A 20607-nucleotide genomic window follows, 5' to 3' on the forward strand; every position below is an offset into this window, starting at 1 on the left:
ATTTTCCCTACCCGGATGCAGCACCTTGCACTTGGACTTGCTGAACTACATAATGTCCCCATGGGCCCACGTCTGGATGACATCCCTTCCTTCTGTTGTGTCAGCAACCCTGCTGAGGCTGCACTTGACCTCACTGCCAGACATCAGTGAAGGTACTGAAGAGCATCAGTCCCAAGAGTGAGCTCTGAGAGACTTCACTCAGCACCATCCTCTACCTGGACATGGAGCCATGGACTACAACTCTGCCTGTGTCCATCAGCCAATTCCTTATCCACTGAATGACAATTCACCCATCAAATCCATGTCCTTTCTGTCTGGAGATCAGCCATGTCATGTGGGACTGTACCAAAGGCTTCACAGAAGTCTAAATGATGACATTTGTTGGTGTTTCCCTGTCAACCATTGCTGTCACTCCATCATACAGGGCCATATTGCTCAGGCACAATTTGCCCATAGAAAAGGCATGATGGCTACCTTGGCTGCCCTCCTTGTCTTTCACTTGCCTCAGCACATCTAGAAGGATCTGCTCCATGATCATCACAGACACTGAGGTGAGGCACACCAGTCTGTAGTTTCATGGTTCATCCTTTCTTCCCTTTTTAAAAATGGGAGCATAGTTTCCCTTTTTCCAGTCACTGAGGGCATCACGTGATTGCCATGATGTCCAAACAAGCAACAACATCAGCCAGTTCCCTCGGGGCCCTGAGATGCACATCAGGTCCAACAGACTTGTGGCTATTCAGCTTCATCAAATCATCCCAAACCTGCTCTTAGCTTATAGTGGAAGGCACTTCACTTCCCCTACACATGCCCAGAGAAGCAGCACTTCAGAGAACTGGGAAGTCAAGTGGACCAGAAAAAGTCTGCAATTGAATCTCATTATTGAGCCTGTAACTGCTGCTATGCAAAATATCATTGCACTGGTAACACAAATTCAGGGTGTAGCCTCCTCATGAATGGCAACCCTGCATATTCTTTGTATGATTCCCAGTGAGAAAAGTCCTTAGACCTGCTGGTCCTTCAATACAGCAGTAAAACAAGTTGAGCCACAAACGGGTAACTATGCAGAATATATTTTATGCTATTCAGGCACACACAACCATGTTTTTGGCAAAATATGAAAAGCATGTACAAAGGATAAGTTATTGAAAGCTAACAGTACAAAAAGTATGCAGATTTTATTTGGAGTCCTCACTTTGTGCTTCATTTTCCCCAGTGATCTTATTTCTTGCCAAGTCCCCACATCCCACCATTACCCGCTCTCTAGACGGTCCAAGATCTTCCAGCTGTTTTCTTTGTCTGGTTTCTAATTCTTCCAATCGCTTGCCAAGCAGGGCAAGCTCTCTTTGATGCTGCTCCTCCTTGAAATTTAAAGGAAAAAGAATGTGGCTCTCTTACATTTTACACACAAGGGACCAAAATGAGCAATACATTCATTTTCTTTAAGAAAAATAAAAACTGTAAAGTCCAGAACATCCATATTTGTTAAATTTTACTCATCAATGTTTCACAGGTATTATTCTGATATTCTTGATGAACAGCATCAGGAAGAAATACATTTGCAGATGTTCCTCCTCTCAGATGAAGGAGCACATAAACCTGAGGTCTCAGTAACCATGAATCTGTAAAGTCAACCTGCTCAACCTCAGCCAGAGAGATTTTCACCCTCAGCTGCTCAACCTAAGACTTTTAACCACACAAGAAATCAAAAGCAGCAATACTGCTTTGCAATAATGAAACCATGGTGTGAGAGCAACAGTAGCATTCCTTGCTCAGAAGGAGCCATTTGAAGCCTCTGAGGGGAAGGACAAAGTATGGAGAATTGGCTTAAAACTTGTTACATTCCATAACGTTTTCCTTTGTCTTTCAAGTACTCCTTCCTATTGCGATGAAGGGAAGGAACATCTCCAGACAACTCAAAATTTCTTACTTCTGTTCAAAGATGAAATACGCCTTCCTTAAGACTAAGGTCAGTAAAAAAGAACTATTTCAGTAGCCTCTTTTGCTGTATTATTTTCACAGCTTGTGCTATATCCCACCTGAAGAAAGGAGAAGGACGCTGCAGGCCCAGGAGGCCCGGCAGACGATGGGGTTACACCGACTGGGTTGAGTGCCGGTATGTCAGGACTCAGAATTATACTCCGGAATTCATTGTGCCGACGCTGCAAGTCCTTCAGCCTCTTCTGGAGGCGAGCATATTCTTCAGAGGAAACATTCTGTCTAGGAAATAACAGATGGTTTATTGCTCAAGATCTTTGTTATCCCAACACAGCAGCACAGCTCTCCACGAGTGCTCTGCTGTTTAACACCTCCAGTTTCCACCTATCCTTACTCAGAAGAACTGGAAGGTAGATCTGTGTATGTTCTTTTGCCTACACATCTGTCTAAATGCCCCTCTACATATTTAGCTATCTGCTCTATTATAGATTAGAGTTTACATAAAATAAATTAAGCTTTTATTACCATTCACAGTAGTGAGTCAGTGAAGCTACATTAGTTATTAAAATCAAGCCCTCCATAGGGGCTCAATGAAGAGGGAAAAACCAGGACTTCACCTTTCAAAGAGGATGCCATGTCTGTTTCTCTTGCAATTCTGATGTCTTGTTCACTTCCTTCTTTTAAAGGGATTCCTGCAACTGCGCCTATCAGGTATTTTTTTCTCTTTTTCTTCTTGAAGAGACAGCCCTGCAACTGTCTCATAAGATCTCAGCTGCCCATCCTAAACAGAATCTATTCAAAGAATGCTGTAAAGGCCATTAGACTGGACTCTGGTTACTAACATAGGTACCATGTATCTTCAAAAATACTCCATATTTGTAAGTCATACCTTGAGCATATGTAATTATTCAAGCTAAGAAAAAGCAAAGTTAATTACCTATTTAACACTTGATTTTCCTTTTCTAGTTCTTCCATTTTGGCTTCCAAAAGTTCTATTTTCTCATGCATCCTCCTTTGTTTATTGTCATTGAGAGTTTTTCTCTGTAAAACAGATATTTCAAACAGCTAAGTAATACCTTAATAGATTAGATCCTGTAAAAATTAAATCTAAACTGTATGTGGTTTCAAGCTGTGACACTTTATAGGAGTTTCCTTCCTTAAGAAGAGATGCTGTATTGTTTGAAGGTGCTTAGATTGCCATGTTGGGAAGCAGAAGAGATGGAAAATGATCCATAGCTGGGAATGAAAGAGGCACAACTGCCAGTCAGTTGTTGGTCAGTGACCAGCTGTGCTAACAAACATTAGCAGTATCTGAGAATCACAATGGTCATCCTTTAAACGGACACATAGAAACAAGCATAAGTATAACCAAAAAAGTATGCTTCCTGTTTTTGTTTTTTGTTTTGGTTTTTGTTGGGTTTTTTGTTGTTTGGTTTTTATGGCTTTTTTTCTCATATTGATCTTAACTTTCCATAACCTTAAAAGACACTGGTAGGTTTCATAACCTACGTTGAATGTATAACACTGCTAATTAATCTTGAGGTTCTACCTGCTTTTCCTTTCAAATTATTTCTTAAAAAGTAAGCTTAGGAGAAGAAATAAAATTTTAATATTCCATCAAGGAAAAGTAGAACATCATTTGTCTAGTATCTAGTATCATCATCCTCTCTCATCAAGGGGTTCACCTCTTAACAATCAATGCACATGTATGTGCAAAGAAAGGCTCACAAAATCTTTGATGGCATTATAACAAAGTTGTTGGCTGTAATATTATTTTTCAGGTCATTCAACCTATTTCTATGCTAATCTTGAAGAACCCAATATATTTAGTTATTATATACATCAGATTGCAAATAAACTCTTAACATTGAAACCATTCTAGTTGGCCAACATAAAGCTGAACTTTACACAGGGTGGATCATTCAAAACGGAAGAGACAACGTGCCTTCTTCTGAGCAACAGCAGCTCGACATAGCTTGTTCTTCATTTGCTTGTATTTCTCTTCATACTCTGTGACACGCTGTGTAAGCACATGCTTCTCCTGCAGCCATTCCATACGCTGGTATTCTGAAGTTCTTTGGAAAAATCAGGGCAAAAAAATCAAGAGGCCATACAAAGCAGCACATTCAGTTAATACCTTAAGGCTCTTAAAACAGATGCATCTTTTCACAACTCCTACTTTTATATACTTAAAGGATCTGATGTAAATTTTGTTATGTTAACAATCTAATTGTGACTACGACATTTGAACCTGTGCATTATCCTAGGATTTCTTTAACTATCAAAATTTGAAAACTGATTCCGAGAAGCTGATTGTTGGTGTCTTGTTGGATCAGCATGCTGCCAAACCCCCCAGAGAAAATTCCTCAATTCAGGTCAAACCATCATAGTAGAACACAAGAGCAGATGCCTATTCCAAACATCAGTTGTCAGAACTGTTGACAACTACCTTCTCTGTTTAGGAGAGCAGGGTGCTGCCCTATGGGGTCTACTAAATCTTCATAACAGACTTGCTTAGGACGTGTTCCCAACCAGAACAAACACCAGCTCAACAAGAAGCTCCCACTAATATGGTTTACTAGACAACATTCCAGCTGAACACACACCACCAAAGGCATATGTTATCTGTTTAGACTTTTGCATGGTTACAACACATAAAAATTAGGCTGTGTTCTCCAGCAGTATACAGGAAAGGAGCCATTTCTCTGTGCTGCCTTGTTTGTTTGGGCTGCCTGCATTGCGAGTCAAAGCAGGCAAGAATTAATGGAATATTTAATTACATTACTGCTAAAAATTAAAATCAAATGGTGAGATTCTATCTAGCAGATTTTAAGAAGACCAAGGCCTGGTATTAGTGCTTCCACTACTACTCCAGTCCCAGGCAGATGCATTTTCCCTGCAGGGACTCTGAATGCATCTCCATAAATTTCTCACCAAACCACCTCTCCCTTCTCCACAGTAGAAATATTGGGCATCATCCACTCTCACTTGGGAAACAGAGTCCTGGCCCCTGTGTCACCTGTCATGGCTCTTCTAGTTGATGCAGCATGGCTTGTACCTCACTCTGGACTGCATATAACTACTAGCACCCAGGAACCAAAGCATTCTGGATGAGCACTGCTTAGCAGTAAAAGGATTTCAGCTGAAGCAATGGTTTAAAATGCTTGAGTTAGGTGTGAGGGTTTCTAGAGGTGTTTTGTGTTTTCGTTTTTGTTGTTGTTTGGTTTAAATGCCACTAATATTGTTCCATTAGCACTAAAATGCTAAACAAGTCCCTGTTTGAGCTCATCTCTGATCTGTATCAGGCTCATAGTTTGCCTTCAGCTGTTTTTCTCCTTTCACATTTTCATTTCCAAGCTTAAGATTGACACAGCCAGATATGCAGCAGCTTTGCCTACTTATGCTCAATGCTCAACTGGCACTATTTATCTGGAACTTTTTATCTTGTTGTCTCATCTTTTGGTCCCTATTTCACTTCCTCTTGCTTTGGTGCAATTAACTCTTTGGTGTTCAAGCTCATAAGAATTTACTGAACTGAGGAAGGAGGTTCTATCACTCACAGATTCACAAAAACAATGGGAACATGACCCAAGGCTTCCACGGTAGCAGTGGCACAGGCCTGCAGGAATTACATGCAGACTACAAAGCTGCTTCATTTCTGCAGTACCAACCTTAGTGCATCTCTCAGTACCTACATACTTGTACACAATGATCTCTGAGGACTGAAGTGCATCTCTCAGTACCTACATACTTGTATACAATGATCTCTGAGACTGACAAGTTCCTTCCACTGCCTTCCCAGGAAAAACTAATCCTGACTGTTTTGTGATCCATAAATATGTAAATGACAATGACAGCCTCATTCAAGTAACAGCAATGATCTCACTCAACATGTGAGTACACCTCCCTAAAGCAAACATCCAAATATTTAATGTGCTTTTGACATACTCTGCCATCCAAATGCAATAATATCTTCAAATGTTGAATTGAAAAGCACTACTTAAACTAATGACAACATAGCAATTGCAGTATCAATTAATAGGAAAAGAGATGTTAAAACAAAAGTTACATAATATCCTTTGGAAATGTTGCATTTAATCTGGGACACCGACTTTCTGAAGCACCCACCACACAATAATCCAGTACTAGTTTGACAAATACTGGGTTACTAAACTAGTAAATTCTGAAAAACCATTTCAGACTGACAAACTGATCTTTAAATTCCAGGAAGGTGTTCATTTCTGTATGGAATCTGAATAAAATTTGGCTTCCTTCATCATTTATTGTCATACTTTGTTGACATGTGGTCAAGCTTGTGCAAAAAAAGGAAAGTGATTATTTTTAATTTTGATGAGAGGAACTAGAAGATATTTTATAAGCTTTTACTTACTTCATATCAGCTAAAAGTAGCTAGTGGGAAAGGGAAAGAAGTATTCACACATATACTGACTGGGACTGTGTAACCTTATCATGCATAATACAATGCTTGAATGCTCTTTTCACACATACAGCTTAAACACTCTTAAAAGAACTCTCTGAAACTCTAGATCCATTTATACCTATAGAAGTTTGACGCCCTCTTCAGTCAAGTAGAATTTCAATTTATGCAAGAAGTGTATCTCAATAATCAATAATTAATTTTAACAGATACAAATGGAAACCAATGGAAACAAACTCCTCTGTTTTTAAAGCTGACATGAGGAAAGCTTTTATACATGCTATGCCCACAGAATGTACAGCCATTTTTTACAACTGTTCAATATTTCCTGATCATTTTAACCTTCTGACTTTATTCAGAATCTACAATCCACAGTTAAGTAATCCATATGAGAAGAACACAAGCAGCATGAAAAATAAAGCCAAAAGAAAAAAATTACTTCTCTGTTTCCAGTTGAGCTTTCTCTGCCTGAGCCCTTGCATGTTGACATTCTTGTTTCAATCTCTCTATTATTTCCTTCAACTTTTGATTAGATTCCAGCAAATCTTTTTCTGATTGAGAAAGTGAGGCAAGCTGGAGTCGGATATCATTTATTTGCTGCCAAAACAAAAAAGAATTTTTCTATTTCAGAAGATATGCAAATAACCAGCAACTGATTTTGAGATACTGAGACAATGCAAAATGGAGACACCAACTAGCTTTAGCTTTTCATTAGCCTTTTTTACTCGTTTCTTTTCTCTTTACTCAACACTTTCTCCAGAAGCTTTACAGTAAATCACTACAAGATAAAGGGTTTCTGTTGTAGTTAAAATGAGAAAGATAGGCAGGATGCTTCTGCCACTGAAGTGTCCCCCAGAACTTCAGAAATCCAACACTTCAGCCCCAGGCCTGAACAGAACTCGAGGACCACGAAATATTTAGCAGCAGAGCTGTGGAGCTTTCCAGGCTCTTCTGTTCCATAACATACTGAGTGTTACAGCCAACAGGAGTGTACCAATCAGTTCACAAAACAAGGAAGCACTGAAAAGTCCAACCTCTGCAGCCAGCATACACAAATGATCATTTCCCTTTCCTTTTCCTCCCCTCACATGGACACTTAGATCCCCCAATTTCTGATTTCTGGAGGAAAAAATAAGTGTCTCAAACTTCTAGTGCACACAGCTTGCAGAGTACTTTGATGCACAGCTATTGTTATTACCTACTAAATAACATCACAGGCAAGCAGGAGTTAAAAAAAATAGGTTTGGTTTTCAACACTGCCATCAATTGACTATGCAATAGAAATATACATCTTTACACTAGTTGTTCATTTATGAAACATCTGTTAAACACTTGAAGAACCTTAGATGAGAGACGCAGTGTAAATGCAAAGCATTACCTAGAAACAATTTATAAGTCTCCATGGCAACTGAATCTCCAGTTAAATAGTGCATAACCATATTCAATATACCAGTCTATAAACATTCAGCTTTGAAATCCCTGTTACCCACAAAACACATGAAGCAAAAAACTGTAATCCATTTATAGAGGTCCAGGAAAGCACAACTGATTTCTGAACACTTCTCCTTTAAATATCTGAAGTACACATTTCATCCCTCTAGGGGAAAAAAAAAAAGCCTTAAAAATTCAATCTAATCTTCAAACGCAGGACATGGTAACTACAGGAAAGAATGTATTTCTTTATACAACATTAAAATGCAATAAAACCTTACCTGTTTCAGATCAGCATTTTCACATTTCTTTTCTTCCAGCTCTTTTGTCTGCATAGCTTGCTGTTGAATTTTTAATCTAAAATTGTGTAAGACATCCTTATTTTTATCTAATCAAAATTCCAATGCTATAAATTAGGACAAATCAGCCTGACAAATAAATAGCATTATTTGAAAGGCTAATAAATATTTAACTAAAAAAGCACTGAAAATATATTTCTATTCATTCTTGGAATTCACATAGGAATAAGACTTTTGGAGTATGATTAATTTTATCATGCTAACCTTCAATTTTAGTAAGCTAAGTAAACTCCCAACCATAATAACCAACTCTGAGATATCATATTCGGTCTCAGATTGCCAATTTCTGCTATGGTGCCATTGTGGAATGAGAAATTATTTACTCTAACACTGGGGCTATGTCAGCAGCCAGCACTAAACTAGTTTTAACAAAGTTGTATTGCCAAATTATTACTTCAAAAGGGTCATTGAAAATAACACTTAAAGGTTTGGACGAAAAGGGTCACCATCTCAAACAGTTAATTTTTAATTCTGCACTCTTTTTTACGTAGTGCAAAAGATAATCCTGTTTAATCTACACCAGTGAACACTTCATTATGAAGACTTCTGTCTCTATGAATAGTAAGCTTTCATACTGTCTACTGTAAAGACATTAAGGAGGGAAAATGAGAAATCTGTGCTAAGATTAGATTAGAAAAGTCACACTACCGCAAACGCTGAAGTTCCTTTTTGCTAGATTCTTCTGCCATCTGCACAGCACGTAGTTTCTCTTCATACTGATCCTTTTCAGACTGCCTCCAAGAATCTTGTTCCAGTTTCATCTTTTCTAGATCAGCTAGTCTGTTTTCGAGTTCTAACCTAAAACATTATTCAACATACACACAAGAATCACTAGAAAATGTCAGAAGTGTTTAGTTCAGAGTGATATTTTTAAAAGAATCACAAAACCATCCTCTTTTAGAAACTGAGGAGGCAATCAGTAGACATACTTTTCATTCTGTAAGGCTGCAATATTGTCAAAAACTTCCTCTTTGGCAGCTTGCACTTTACGAATTAGCTCCCGATCCTTTTCCACTAAGAGCACTTTATGTCGCTCAACAGCTGCAGTAAGAATTTCCTTGTCAGACAGCAACCCTGCATTATACATTAAAAAAGTTAAACATGTCATTATTGGTAAGAACCTCCTAGGAACCTATATTCAAATGACTTTATAAATTCACAAAAGGGAACTAAAAATCTCAATTCAAATGACAGAATTAATGGGGGAAGGAGAAAAAAACAAAACACAAGAAAACAAGAAGAGACCTTTCTAAGTATAACAGTTATATTTCCAAAACTTTTGAAAAGTAACCATTACACTGGAATAACTGTCTATGAGAGTTTCTTACTTTAATAAATGATAGTAATTAAACAGTTAATATTATTACAGATTTAAACTCCACAGCAATTTATACAAAGCATTTGTGTCTGTTCCATAACAGCTATGCAAAGGTCAAGCAAGAAAATTTTCATTTTCGGAAAAAGCTTACAGTAAACAGAAACTGGTTGTCATTGAAACCAGTAACTGGGCAACAACAAATCTCAATTTTAATCCACCTATATTACCAAATGAGACATTTCTAGAACCATGACTTCATAGGCAGGGAAAAATTATACAAACTAAAATCTTGTAACTGACACCTGTATTCACTGACAAATAACCCAACATGCTCTAACAGTGACTCCTGGTTATTCAGCTAATTCAGCAATGCAAATGGAATTCCACAGTTGGTTCAGGTTAACTTAAATCTTGTCTGTATTCAGTTTCATATTTCACAGAGCCAACATTTCTAGTTTGCAATACACTGTAAGCATATTGTCAATACAGAAAACACCACTTTTTCATTGCTCTTAGCGAACTTACTATTAAAGCAAGTGAACAGAAACAACTATTTCAGGAAGACAAATGTACTGTTTTGGGGCTATGGCCAATCAATGAGGACAGTTCTCTTTAAAACGGTGTAATTGTGTAGTTGTGTGATTTAAACACAACTAGTACTAGAAAGCTTTGGCCTTTTCACTCTAGAAAGCTATTTCAAGTTGCCTAGATACTCAGCTGCATCAGGTAGCTTACAGCAATGCCTGTTCCCTTCAAAGAATGAGCTAGGTGTTGTATTTTGTTTCATGTGGCAGCCTTACGGAATTGGTATCAATTCCACAGACACAGAATCAAAAAACCCAACCACTGAAGCTCTGTGGCACGATACGGTTTCAAGCAGAGTATGAAAGACTCGAGAATTTACCAATAATAGAAAAAAATAACCATATGAAGTACATAATTTGAAACAGATTATGCTCAAATTGTGTCACAAATGCACTAATTTACATAAATGAAAAACTGCTCTCAATTGTTCTTTGCCTGGCAGAGCAAGTGAAATAACACAATTATTTCAAATACCAAATGAATTGTTAGATCTATCACCTAGACCAGAAGTAGAAGCTGAAGACTGCTGGGGAGCATTCAGACAAAAAAACAGTTGTATTATTCTAATTGAAGTAAATAGATGAAATAATTACAAAATAATTTCATACTTTACCATCCATTTCACTTTGAATCTTGTTTCTCTCTCTTTCTACTTCACTCTTTGTTCTTGCTGCCTCCAGTTTGACATTTGTTACCTCCAACTTATGTGAATGTTTAAGTTCTTTTACCTATGAGTTAGTAAAAACCAATGTCAAATTAACTATAATAAATTTATGTATATTTACTTTACTTCTGACTAAAGATACCTCAGAATCAAGCTAAAATAAAATTAAATTGAATCTCCACAAGTAAATCAAAACAGTGATATCCAAAGCCAGAATATCAACTACTTCCCCAAGTAATTTCAATTTGGTAACTACTTATAGTCTCCCTGGCCTCCTGGAGTGCTACTCAATTTCTCAAAATCCAGGTCTGCATAGTCTTGAAGTGCATTTTAAATCAAATACTGCTCTACAGACATATCAAATGGCCTCATAAAAGTAGGAGCCTTAAGAACATCAAATCAATGAAAATTACTGCTTGCATGGAAACTTTCTATAGTTTAGGCATTTGAACGCAGTAATTACACGGTCAATGCGAATTAAATATCTGGAGAAAAGCACTTATAATGAAAAATCCATTCACAATGACAAATGTAATTACAACCTGCTTGCATATACAAGTGGCAAAAGGTTAAGAATGACACAGTAGCTTATTAAGTAACTACATGGAAGATTTAGTTGCTTATATATCAAGTTGATAACATTCAGGGCAACTTGAAAAGATTTAAGGTGGCTTTTTTAAGGCAGAAGATCCAGAGGACAAACATGCACCTGTGCTCAGGAATAGGTTTGAGTGGGAGCAGAAGCAGGTGGAGGTTACTATAATAAAGCTTTTATTTTCCTCCCTTTGAGAAACATGACTGTAATATTTTATTTTCTCCTGCTTCTGGAGGGGAGCAGAGAAGACCAGTTGATACAAAAATAAAGACTGTAACAATATTCTATATATTCTGGGAAATGACTGAAAAATCTTTACCAGAAGTTTTCCCTTCCTATTGAGCATTCATGGGGGCCAAGTAGGGTATATTACATAAAGAGGCTTTAAATAGCAGTATAGCTACACCTTATTCCTGTGGTAAATTAAAACTTATTTTAATGAATCACCAAAATTAAATACTTAGCACTCAAATATGCACTGTAAAAAGATCTCAAAGAAAAAAAAGGAAAAGCATACAATCATAAAACGAAACCTCTAAGACCTGGTGCCAACACAACAAAGTCACTCAAGTATGTTTTAAGACAATGGTCAACTTAAAATGCTGTGATGTAATTCTGTACTGAAATGTTTCTGTACAAGCTATGCTGGCATTAACCAAAGAAAAAAGCTATGCTAACGTGATTACTCTGCTTCTAATCTAACCTAAATCTCCACAAGTAATTCCAATGCAGCTTGCTTCCTGTAGCTAACACAGCCCATTCAGAGGATAGTTTTTAAGACCTCCAGAAAAAGAAAAAAAAAAGATAGAAAGATCAGTTTTAGGCTGACTGCTTTCATGAACATTGAAAACATGAATATAAAGATACCACTTCACAAGTCTTGTTCTGTTCAGGAAAAAGATCTAGAAGAAGGAATAGTAACAACATAACCTCAATCTTTAGAGAGACTTCCAGGTATGACATATCTCCTGTAAAGTCATATATTCTTTGTCTTTCAACTGGAATTGAGGGAAAAATTCCATATCTATTTTAAGTCACAGCAGATGACATTGTAACTTTTAGTCTAAAATATAAGCAGAAAAACATAAAAGAATGTGAAAAATATATTTTAGACACCATAAAAGTACTTACTTGAGCAGCTAAGGAATTGACTTCTCGTTCAGCTTTGTGGAGTTTGCTAGTTAAGAGAATGTTTTGCTCATGACTCATCTGCAGCTCTTTCTCAATGCGATCAACCTGCAGTTCAGCAGACTTCTTTTCTGCCTTGAATGAAGGAAGTATTTTTAGGATTTTTGGAGCTGGGTTGCTTCTTGTTACTCATTTGAAACCTTTAGCTGATCTGGGCTTTCAGATATTACTGTCTCATTATAATATATAGTATTACATATAAATATTCAACTTTGTTCTATCATATATTCCAATACAACAAGGGTCTTGAATTTTACTGGAAAGGCACAACTATTTTTACTAACACCTCCAACACAGAATCACTGCCATCTTCAATCCTCCTTGATAAGGAGTGATGTAATCTGACTTACTTAGGAGGCAGCAGGTGTGCTCACCACTAAATTACTGGGCTATAAACAGTGTAACTACAATTAGTGTTCACAAAGTGTAATATGCTGGCCTATGCAGTTATACTGATGGAAAAATTAACATCCTGGAGAGGAAATAAAATGCAATTTCTGCATTATAGACTCTGATCTTTACAAGACAAGACCCTGATCTTTAGTGAACATCAAAAAGATAATCTAATACATGATTTCACCTTGCTTTTTCTAAACACTTCTGTTTTCAGCAGGGCTCTCTTTAAAGCTGTCTAAGAAGATTACAGCACTTTTTAAGTTGAGATCAGAGCATTTTATAACTGAAGTATACAGCACTGATAATAGTAACAAAAAAAAAAAAAAAAAAAAAAAGAACCATCTATCTGCATGCTGCAACTGTGCAAAAAATCTAGATGAAGAGGCTCACTGCCTAGAGCGGTAGCAAGGACTGACAGAAGATGTGGAGGAATACAGTAGAATCTTGGGAAAAGTGCAACAGTCCAGAAATACTAAGGAGAGCAACAGCTGAGTACTAAACAACTGCAGTAATGTGGTGGAGCAAGAAGAGGCATAGGACAATGACAGATGATGAAGGGGCTAAAGAGGGGTGCATCATGTGACATTCTTGAAAAGAATAAAGAATTTTCTGCAGCAGATTATTAACATATTGGTTTCTAAGTCCAGCAAGTGGCAAGGGTTGACATGACCCTCTTACTGACTACAAATATGGATATGACTCGCTTGTTTTGAAAGGATAATCATTCAGCATAGTCTCTCAGTTGAGAGACTTTCCAAAGTTGAACTGGCAGTGCATGACTCCCAGTCAACTACAATTTGACTTTAAATCTGAAATGTAGAAATTCAAATTGTGGAGTCAATGGCAAAATTATCAGTGATTTCTGTGACAGTTCTGTCAGGCCAAGTGCTATTCTTACTGCACTCTACAGGGAGGCAAAATAAGAACAGAAAATCTTACCTCTAGAGATCGAATCACAGTCTGCATGTCAGCTAACTGTCGTGCTTGTACTCTTTGAACATTTTCTGCTTGCACAACACTGTTGTGTCTTTCTGCTCTTAGTTCTTCGACTTCTGCTTCTAAGGCTTTTAATTTCTGGCACAGTTGTGCCTTTTCTCTGGAAAGTGCCTCCACACGTTTACTGTCCCTTGTGGGATCAATGCTAAGTAGCTGATTATGGAGTTCTTCCTTATCTTTATCCAGTCTTGCAATCTGACAGTTGTTAATCAGAAAAATAAAAGTTCTTACATTGGTTAGGTGTCAGGCAGCAATATTTACAGTAGTTAACAATTCAGAAAAGAGTAGCAGTGGACATTAAACATTCATTTGCTTAGAGTAGGAAATTCAAAGCAAGACCACCTGAATGCCTGTTATTAGCGTGGTCTTTTTGTGAACACTACAGAGTGCAACACTGGTTGATGTCCTCATTAGCAAGCTGGATGATGGCATGGAATCACTTTCAGCAAGCTTGAGTTTGACACCAAACTGGGTGTCAAAACTGGGGGGAAATGGTCAATCTGTTGGAAGGCAAAACTGCTATCCAGAAGAATCTGGACAAGCTGAAGGAATGGACAGAACTGGATCCTCTTCAATAAGAGGAGCAAGACACACATCTGAGATGGAGTAATCCAGTGCAACAGTACAGGCCCATAGCAAGGGGAGGCAGCATCTCCATGGAAAAGGATCCGGGGGTCCTAGTGGACAACAAGCTAAAGGTCAGTCAGCAGAGCACCCAATCCAATCCTGGCAGATTGGCAGAGGGATAACTAGCAGATCCAGGGAAGCGATCCTTTGTCCCCTTTCCAGGACTGGTAAAGCTATACTTGGAGCTTGTGTCAAGTCCAGATGGCCACTAAGGTGTTCAGAGGGTTGGGGAATATGACATATAAGGACAAGCTGAGGGAACTAAGCCACAGCTCAGAGAAGATGCACAGTGATGGGAGGAGAGGCAACAGGCACAATTCGGAACAAGTGAAGTTCCAACTACGTATTGTGAAAAAAGTTTACCATGAAGATGGTTAAATACTGAAAGAGTCTGCCCAGAAAAATAATGGAATCCCCATCCTTGCAGATGTTCAAGACTTGGCTGGACATGGACCTGAGCAATCTGATCTCATTATACTTCAATATTTTAAACAAGATTTTGGAGTATAAAGAGTCTCTTCCAACTTCTTATGATTCCTCTATTTTATAATTACAACAGAACTCAAATCTGCTAATAACTCCAGACAGCCAACATGACTGGGCCCTGACAGACTAGAAACCAAAAAACAAACAAACAAACAAAAAACCCAAACCAAAACCCAATAACAACAACAACAAAAACCCCAACTTTCTCTCACAAAGTACTACAAAAGGTACAAGCCAATCTGGAGACTGTAATTAACAAACATAAATTCATAGATTGTTACACTTCAAAATAAGTTACATGGACTGAATATAATAGCAACACCAGAAGAGTAAGAAAGAAAGGTATGTAAGAATTCTCTCCATATTTGGAGATTAGTCCAAACTCTGATCTGCAGCAGTCCTTTTAAAAGTTTCACCAGTGTTCTCTATGAACAAACCTGATTTCTGCAGCAAAAGCCCTCCAAATGCCTTTTATGAGGAGATTCAATTGCATTATATGCCCAAGCCATCATTTAAGAATCAGGATGTTTTTATAGCCTCCTTGTGCAAAATGACATGGAATGTTAAAAAATCTTTGAGAGAAACCAGATCACACTGTGCCCTGGGCTCAAGGTAGTTGCATTCTGTGTAAGTGTGCTAATTAGCTGCAGGACTAGCAAAAACTCAACAAGCCCATGAGAGAGGCAGGCTGTAAAGCAGCATGTGGGTTTAGCTCCAGGAAGGACAACTGTTCTGTTTTTAATGCACTACATTTGCAAACTTGGATTGATTTTGCAAGTGATGATTGCTTTGATTTTTGTCTGATGTTTGGAGTAATACATTCAAACCTGGCATCCTAGAATATATGCTTGCAGACAAATACTTAAATGGATATGCAAATGACATCTGCAACTCATTTACAATGATGTATCTATTTAAAACATAAATAAGCTGACAATTTATTTAGCTACATACACTTTTGAAAGTCCAAAGAAATAAAAAAATGGTTTCTTCAGGAGCTAATACAAATGAAATAAAGTTATCAAAGTTTTCAGTATCCTTTTGATTATCACTATCTTGATCCAAACTAACATCATGGTAAGTACATTGCAAAACATACCCTTATCTGCTATTAACAATATATCTTCCTTGATAAGTTGCCACATGAGTAATTTAAAGCCTAAACTTCCATTGGTCAGTCAGATAATTAATTTCAAATTAGCATCATGTCACAAATCACAAATGTGATTAAAAACAGCTTTAAGCAAACGTCATTTACCAGAAAGCAAGTTATTCTTACTTTTAATAGCACAAATATTGCAACCCATCACTGAACAAATCTATAGAGGCAGCCTTAGGCTAAGTCACAGAAGTGCTTTGAGAATGAAGAGAATAGAAACAAACATGAAATGCAGTCAAACTGACAACCCTTCAAGCACCAATAGTTCCACGATGTTCAAGCAGCTTTGTCAGAGATACTTTCTATGCTACTAAAATATTCTACATACCTCAGTCTCATATTTTATTTTCTTCTCTTCTAAAATATGTGCATGTTCTTCCTTTTGATGCTCAAATTCTGATTTCAGAAAGGTATGGTCGTAACGAAGTTTGTTATATAGTGTTCTGTATTTTTCTACTTCCTAAATTAGAAAAAAAAAATTAAAGTTTTCAAATTTATTTCCTTTAAATGTCCATGCAATGTTTCTATTGCTTCACAAGTTGTCTTTGATTAACTGAATGCTGCCTCCTCCCTCTTCCATTATTTCAACCTTCCCTGCCTGGGACAGCAGTACCAGAGAAATGATGCCATACTTTGCTCCCCCTTTCAGTTTTAATTTCCTAAGGTTTTAGGAACAACTATAAAGCAGCAATCACTACTCTAAATGAAATAAAATTTCAATACTTATGACTTACATTTTCTAGCTTCTGATAACGCTCTCTCATAGGAGACTCCAATTCCTCATACATTTTTGCTTTTAACCGTTCTAATTTTTGAGGAGTTAGCACCTTAAAACAGAAAAGTATCACAAATAATTAGTCATATTCATTCATATTATTTACACTGTGATTGGTCACATGGCCAGGAATAAGGTATTTCAAATATGTTTTTAGGAATTTTACTTAATTTTCTAGGCTTTTCTAAAGAAATTTTAATAGTAGTTACAAAAGCAAAAAAGTATTAGTGAACTAAAAATATTCTGGGAAGATAACAAGCATTTGGAATGTCAGCATTTATCAATAGAAGCAACACAAATTTCAGGCTGAATTGCCAAGAGATTTATCTCCTTTGTGGGGGATGAGGGAAGGAAAAGCAGTCTCACATGAAAGATAAAGAATTAATATCTAACTGAAACAGTAAGTGAACCAACCCAAAAAGATCAAAACAAGCAACACCAAACAATTATTTGCAAAACACATTAGATGTGTGTTCTCCAACAGGTACATGGATACTGGTTTAAATGGAAAAAACCATCAGGAAAGACTCCTGGCCTTAAGCTCGATTCTGTAAGGTATTTTGTTAAAATTTCTTGACAGGGTTCACACAACAAACTATCTACCAAGAAATAGTTTAAAACAAAAAGTTTCATCCACAACTGTGACATAGTCTTATTTATTCTAATTTTCTTTCACTTATCTGTACCCTGGAGTCCCTGGAAACTAGTCCTAGATATGGTACTGAGGCACATCTCTTCCATTCAGAGTCTGGGATCCTTTGGTTAGATATTATATTTTTTTCCTAAGAATATGTCCTGCATTACTTTAAGGAAACAAGCAGTTGCATAGAGTGTCACCCAAGTTATCTTCAATGTTGAGGAGTTTTTTTGCTTGATTTTGGTTTGGGACTTTTTTAAGAAAAGAAAGAAGAAAGCTGTCATCACAAAGAAAAATATCTATCTTTCTAGTCACTTGTCCTAACAGATTTAGGCACCTAAGTTACCCCCCAAGACAGATGATTCTACCCTTAACAGCAGAGCAAGCATGGATAGAGACTGAGAGCCTTACACAGCACCTAACAACAGGATTTGGATGATTCAGTTAAACAAGGAAACACTATTTTCAACCCATAGTCACTCCAGAGAAGAGCCATTACTTGGACTGGGAGAATTTCAAGTCATCTGAAATATATCCAAGCTGGGTATGCATGCTGCATGAACAGAAAAATATGCATGGTCCTACTACATGATAAAAATACATCCCAAGTCCTTCCAGTAAATTATCTCACCTGCTGCTTCACTTGTTCCAGCTCCTGTGTTTTAGCCAGCAACTGCTCTTGAAAGTCAGCAAGAAGCTGCTGAAATTTGTCATGTACAGTCTCTTTTTCAACTAGCAACCTTTTCAGTTCATCTTGTGATTTGGTATAATCCTCTTGCAATCTGAAAGATAAAATTTACTTTATATTCACCTTTTAAAATTAGACCTTAAAGCTCAAAAGACTCACACACAGGAGCAAACATACGGACACCAAATAAGAACTAAGCTATTAATATCATCTTTCTGTAATATATTGAAAAGTTATCCCACAGTTATAAGCATAAAAAGTGCTGCAGAAACATCACCTGCAACGTCTTAAGGTACTTTGAATTGCTTATTTTCCTATATGAACAAAAATCTCTTAAAATCTCTCCTTACACACAGGAATAGCTAACACACATCTCACACATACAAATAAATCCCTTCCAACATTTAGCTTCCCCTTTTAACAACTCAAATAGAGAAACTTGCTTAAATTGATGTACCTTAGATGTTCTGCCCTTAGAGTTTGGTAATTTGCTTTGTGGTGCTCACTTCGCATTTTTTCATCCATCAAAAGTTTTAGTATTTCCTGTGAATTAGCTGCTTCACCACTTTCACCCACAAGGGGAAGGAGGTTGCCCAAAGCATCCATCTTATGAGGACTGCTCACGATGAGTATGGAGGAGACAATTAATGTATAACTGATCTACAAGACCATCCACTGGTTACACTGGCATCTCAGAAGATCAAGACACCTGAACAAATACAAGGACATGTGATTAGCATTCAAGTACATTCACAGTTCAAAGGTTTCACACACTGCTTTTGCTTTAAGTACAGAAGAATCCTGGTTCTGCTTTAACACAGATTAGAAACCTTTACTGGAAGTGCAACTCTTCTCAGGGCAGGTTGCATGGGCAGAGAAGTAATAGTGCTTCCAGTGGCACAGAATACACTTAAACATGAAGGTCATTGGAGTCAATACAAAATAGGAACAAGCACTACTATCTGAAACATTACAAGACATGTTATTTTTACTTATGCTATACATTGAGACTCCAACCATGATGCCCTATTTATGCCTTTTTAATCAGAGTTCAAGCAGAGGTCACAGATAGCAGACACACAGCTTTTCTTACTACTTATTAAAAAGTCTGTCACACTGTCCTAACATGCTGTATTAATCAACACACCAATACTTCAGCTGGAAGAAAAGCAGATAATTCTCTACTGAATTCCTACCAAGCCCTCTCTGGCGAAGAACTATGGTATCAGGGACAGCCTGGAAGACACCTGCCCACAGTTCAGTTCTGAAATATGTCACTTCCTTATTTTCAAAGCTTATTTTGTGGTTGCTAGTGACCTTTCCAGAAAGACTTTTGCAAAATGGGAAAATATCAGAATGGTGTGAAGAAAGCTGCAAATCAAGAGTTCCTGAGAAATAAGGAAGTATTCTAATATGCCTCATTAGTGCTTTTTGATATTTGAAGAAATAGGTATAAATCTGATCATTACTGACACTTCCACAGGATCTGGGGGAGGGAGGACTGTAGCTGAATTTTAGGGAAGTTACAAAGACTTGAAAACAACTACTCTGCCATTTTAGCTTTTTGCATAGCTGGACTGATGCCTAAGAAGTCCATGTCTGCAGTGTGCAAAGTGTACGTTTGTATAAAGTAAAACTCAAACAGAAACAATGATAAATCCCTACCATCACTACAAATACCTTGCCTTCTTTACATACACAGTTGCATGTATATTTTCTACCACAGCATTCTTTCATGAATGTATCTTAAACACTTCAATTTGATTTTATAAACCCCTGAACTATAAGTGAGATGAAAATCTGTCTTCAATACAGGACAAAACCCCATTCCACTAAGACATGACAATGTCAAGAAAGTGTAAATGTAAGACATTTTTCCTTCCTCCATTGCTAAAATGAGAAAAGGTCAGAGAAAAATCCACCACTTATAAAATCAGTCTAGGTAAAGCAACAACAGAAAGTTTGTATTCCGCTTTACCCAAATTTGCTGAGAGAACGAAGAGGAAGAAATCAGAGTAAGGAACATTCTCCTCTGTGGCTGTCCTAAATGCACAACCAATTTCAAACATCAATGACACAGGTTTTGAAGACCCTCCTAATCAATATAATCTCTTTTTCATCCCTGAATTTTGTTGGCTGTTGAGAAAAGGACAACAGCAATTTTCAAACTCAATATAAAGACATTTTCAATTGTTAAACCAACAGCTGGACGAGGAGAACAGGTCAGTAATGCTAAAGACAATAAATCACGTGAGAGGAGAGAAAGCTCTGGCACACAGAAAATTCAATGTCCCCAAGAATTTCTAAGCATATCAACAGGGTTAACA

The 20607-nt window shown here is 37.3% G+C and overlaps 1 protein-coding gene across 1 annotated transcript; it reads right to left on the minus strand.

Annotated features, from left to right (window-relative positions):
• Positions 1-98: 98 nt before the first annotated feature.
• On the minus strand, positions 99-18984 carry CEP83 (centrosomal protein 83). The gene is made up of 15 exons (XM_059472252.1): positions 18738-18984; positions 18224-18374; positions 16915-17007; positions 16509-16640; positions 13852-14103; positions 12460-12591; positions 10683-10797; positions 9096-9240; positions 8815-8964; positions 8089-8164; positions 6816-6973; positions 3884-4013; positions 2876-2979; positions 2040-2220; positions 99-1361 (listed from the first exon to the last, which is right to left on the minus strand). Exons 1-15 carry the CDS (start codon positions 18884-18886, stop codon positions 1179-1181), a joined length of 2151 nt encoding a protein of 716 aa, XP_059328235.1. The 5' UTR covers positions 18887-18984; the 3' UTR covers positions 99-1178.
• Between the last annotated feature and the right edge of the window lie 1623 nt (positions 18985-20607).

This window comes from Ammospiza nelsoni, chromosome 5 (genome assembly GCF_027579445.1).
Source record: "Ammospiza nelsoni isolate bAmmNel1 chromosome 5, bAmmNel1.pri, whole genome shotgun sequence".
Classification (NCBI taxonomy): Eukaryota; Metazoa; Chordata; class Aves; order Passeriformes; family Passerellidae; genus Ammospiza; species Ammospiza nelsoni.

Excerpts from the sequence above, each read along its gene's own strand:
- CEP83 (XM_059472252.1), bottom strand. The coding sequence starts at position 18,886 with ATGGATGCTTTGGGCAACCTCCTTCCCCTTGTGGGTGAAAGTGGTGAA. Across the intron at positions 8,165-8,814 it reads AAGGAACTTCAGCGTTTGCG|ATTAAAAATTCAACAGCAAG; the intron begins GTAGTGTGACTT and ends ACACAATTTTAG. Across the intron at positions 4,014-6,815 it reads GCTCAACTGGAAACAGAGAA|AACTTCAGAATACCAGCGTA; the intron begins GTAATTTTTTTC and ends ATTTTTCCAAAG.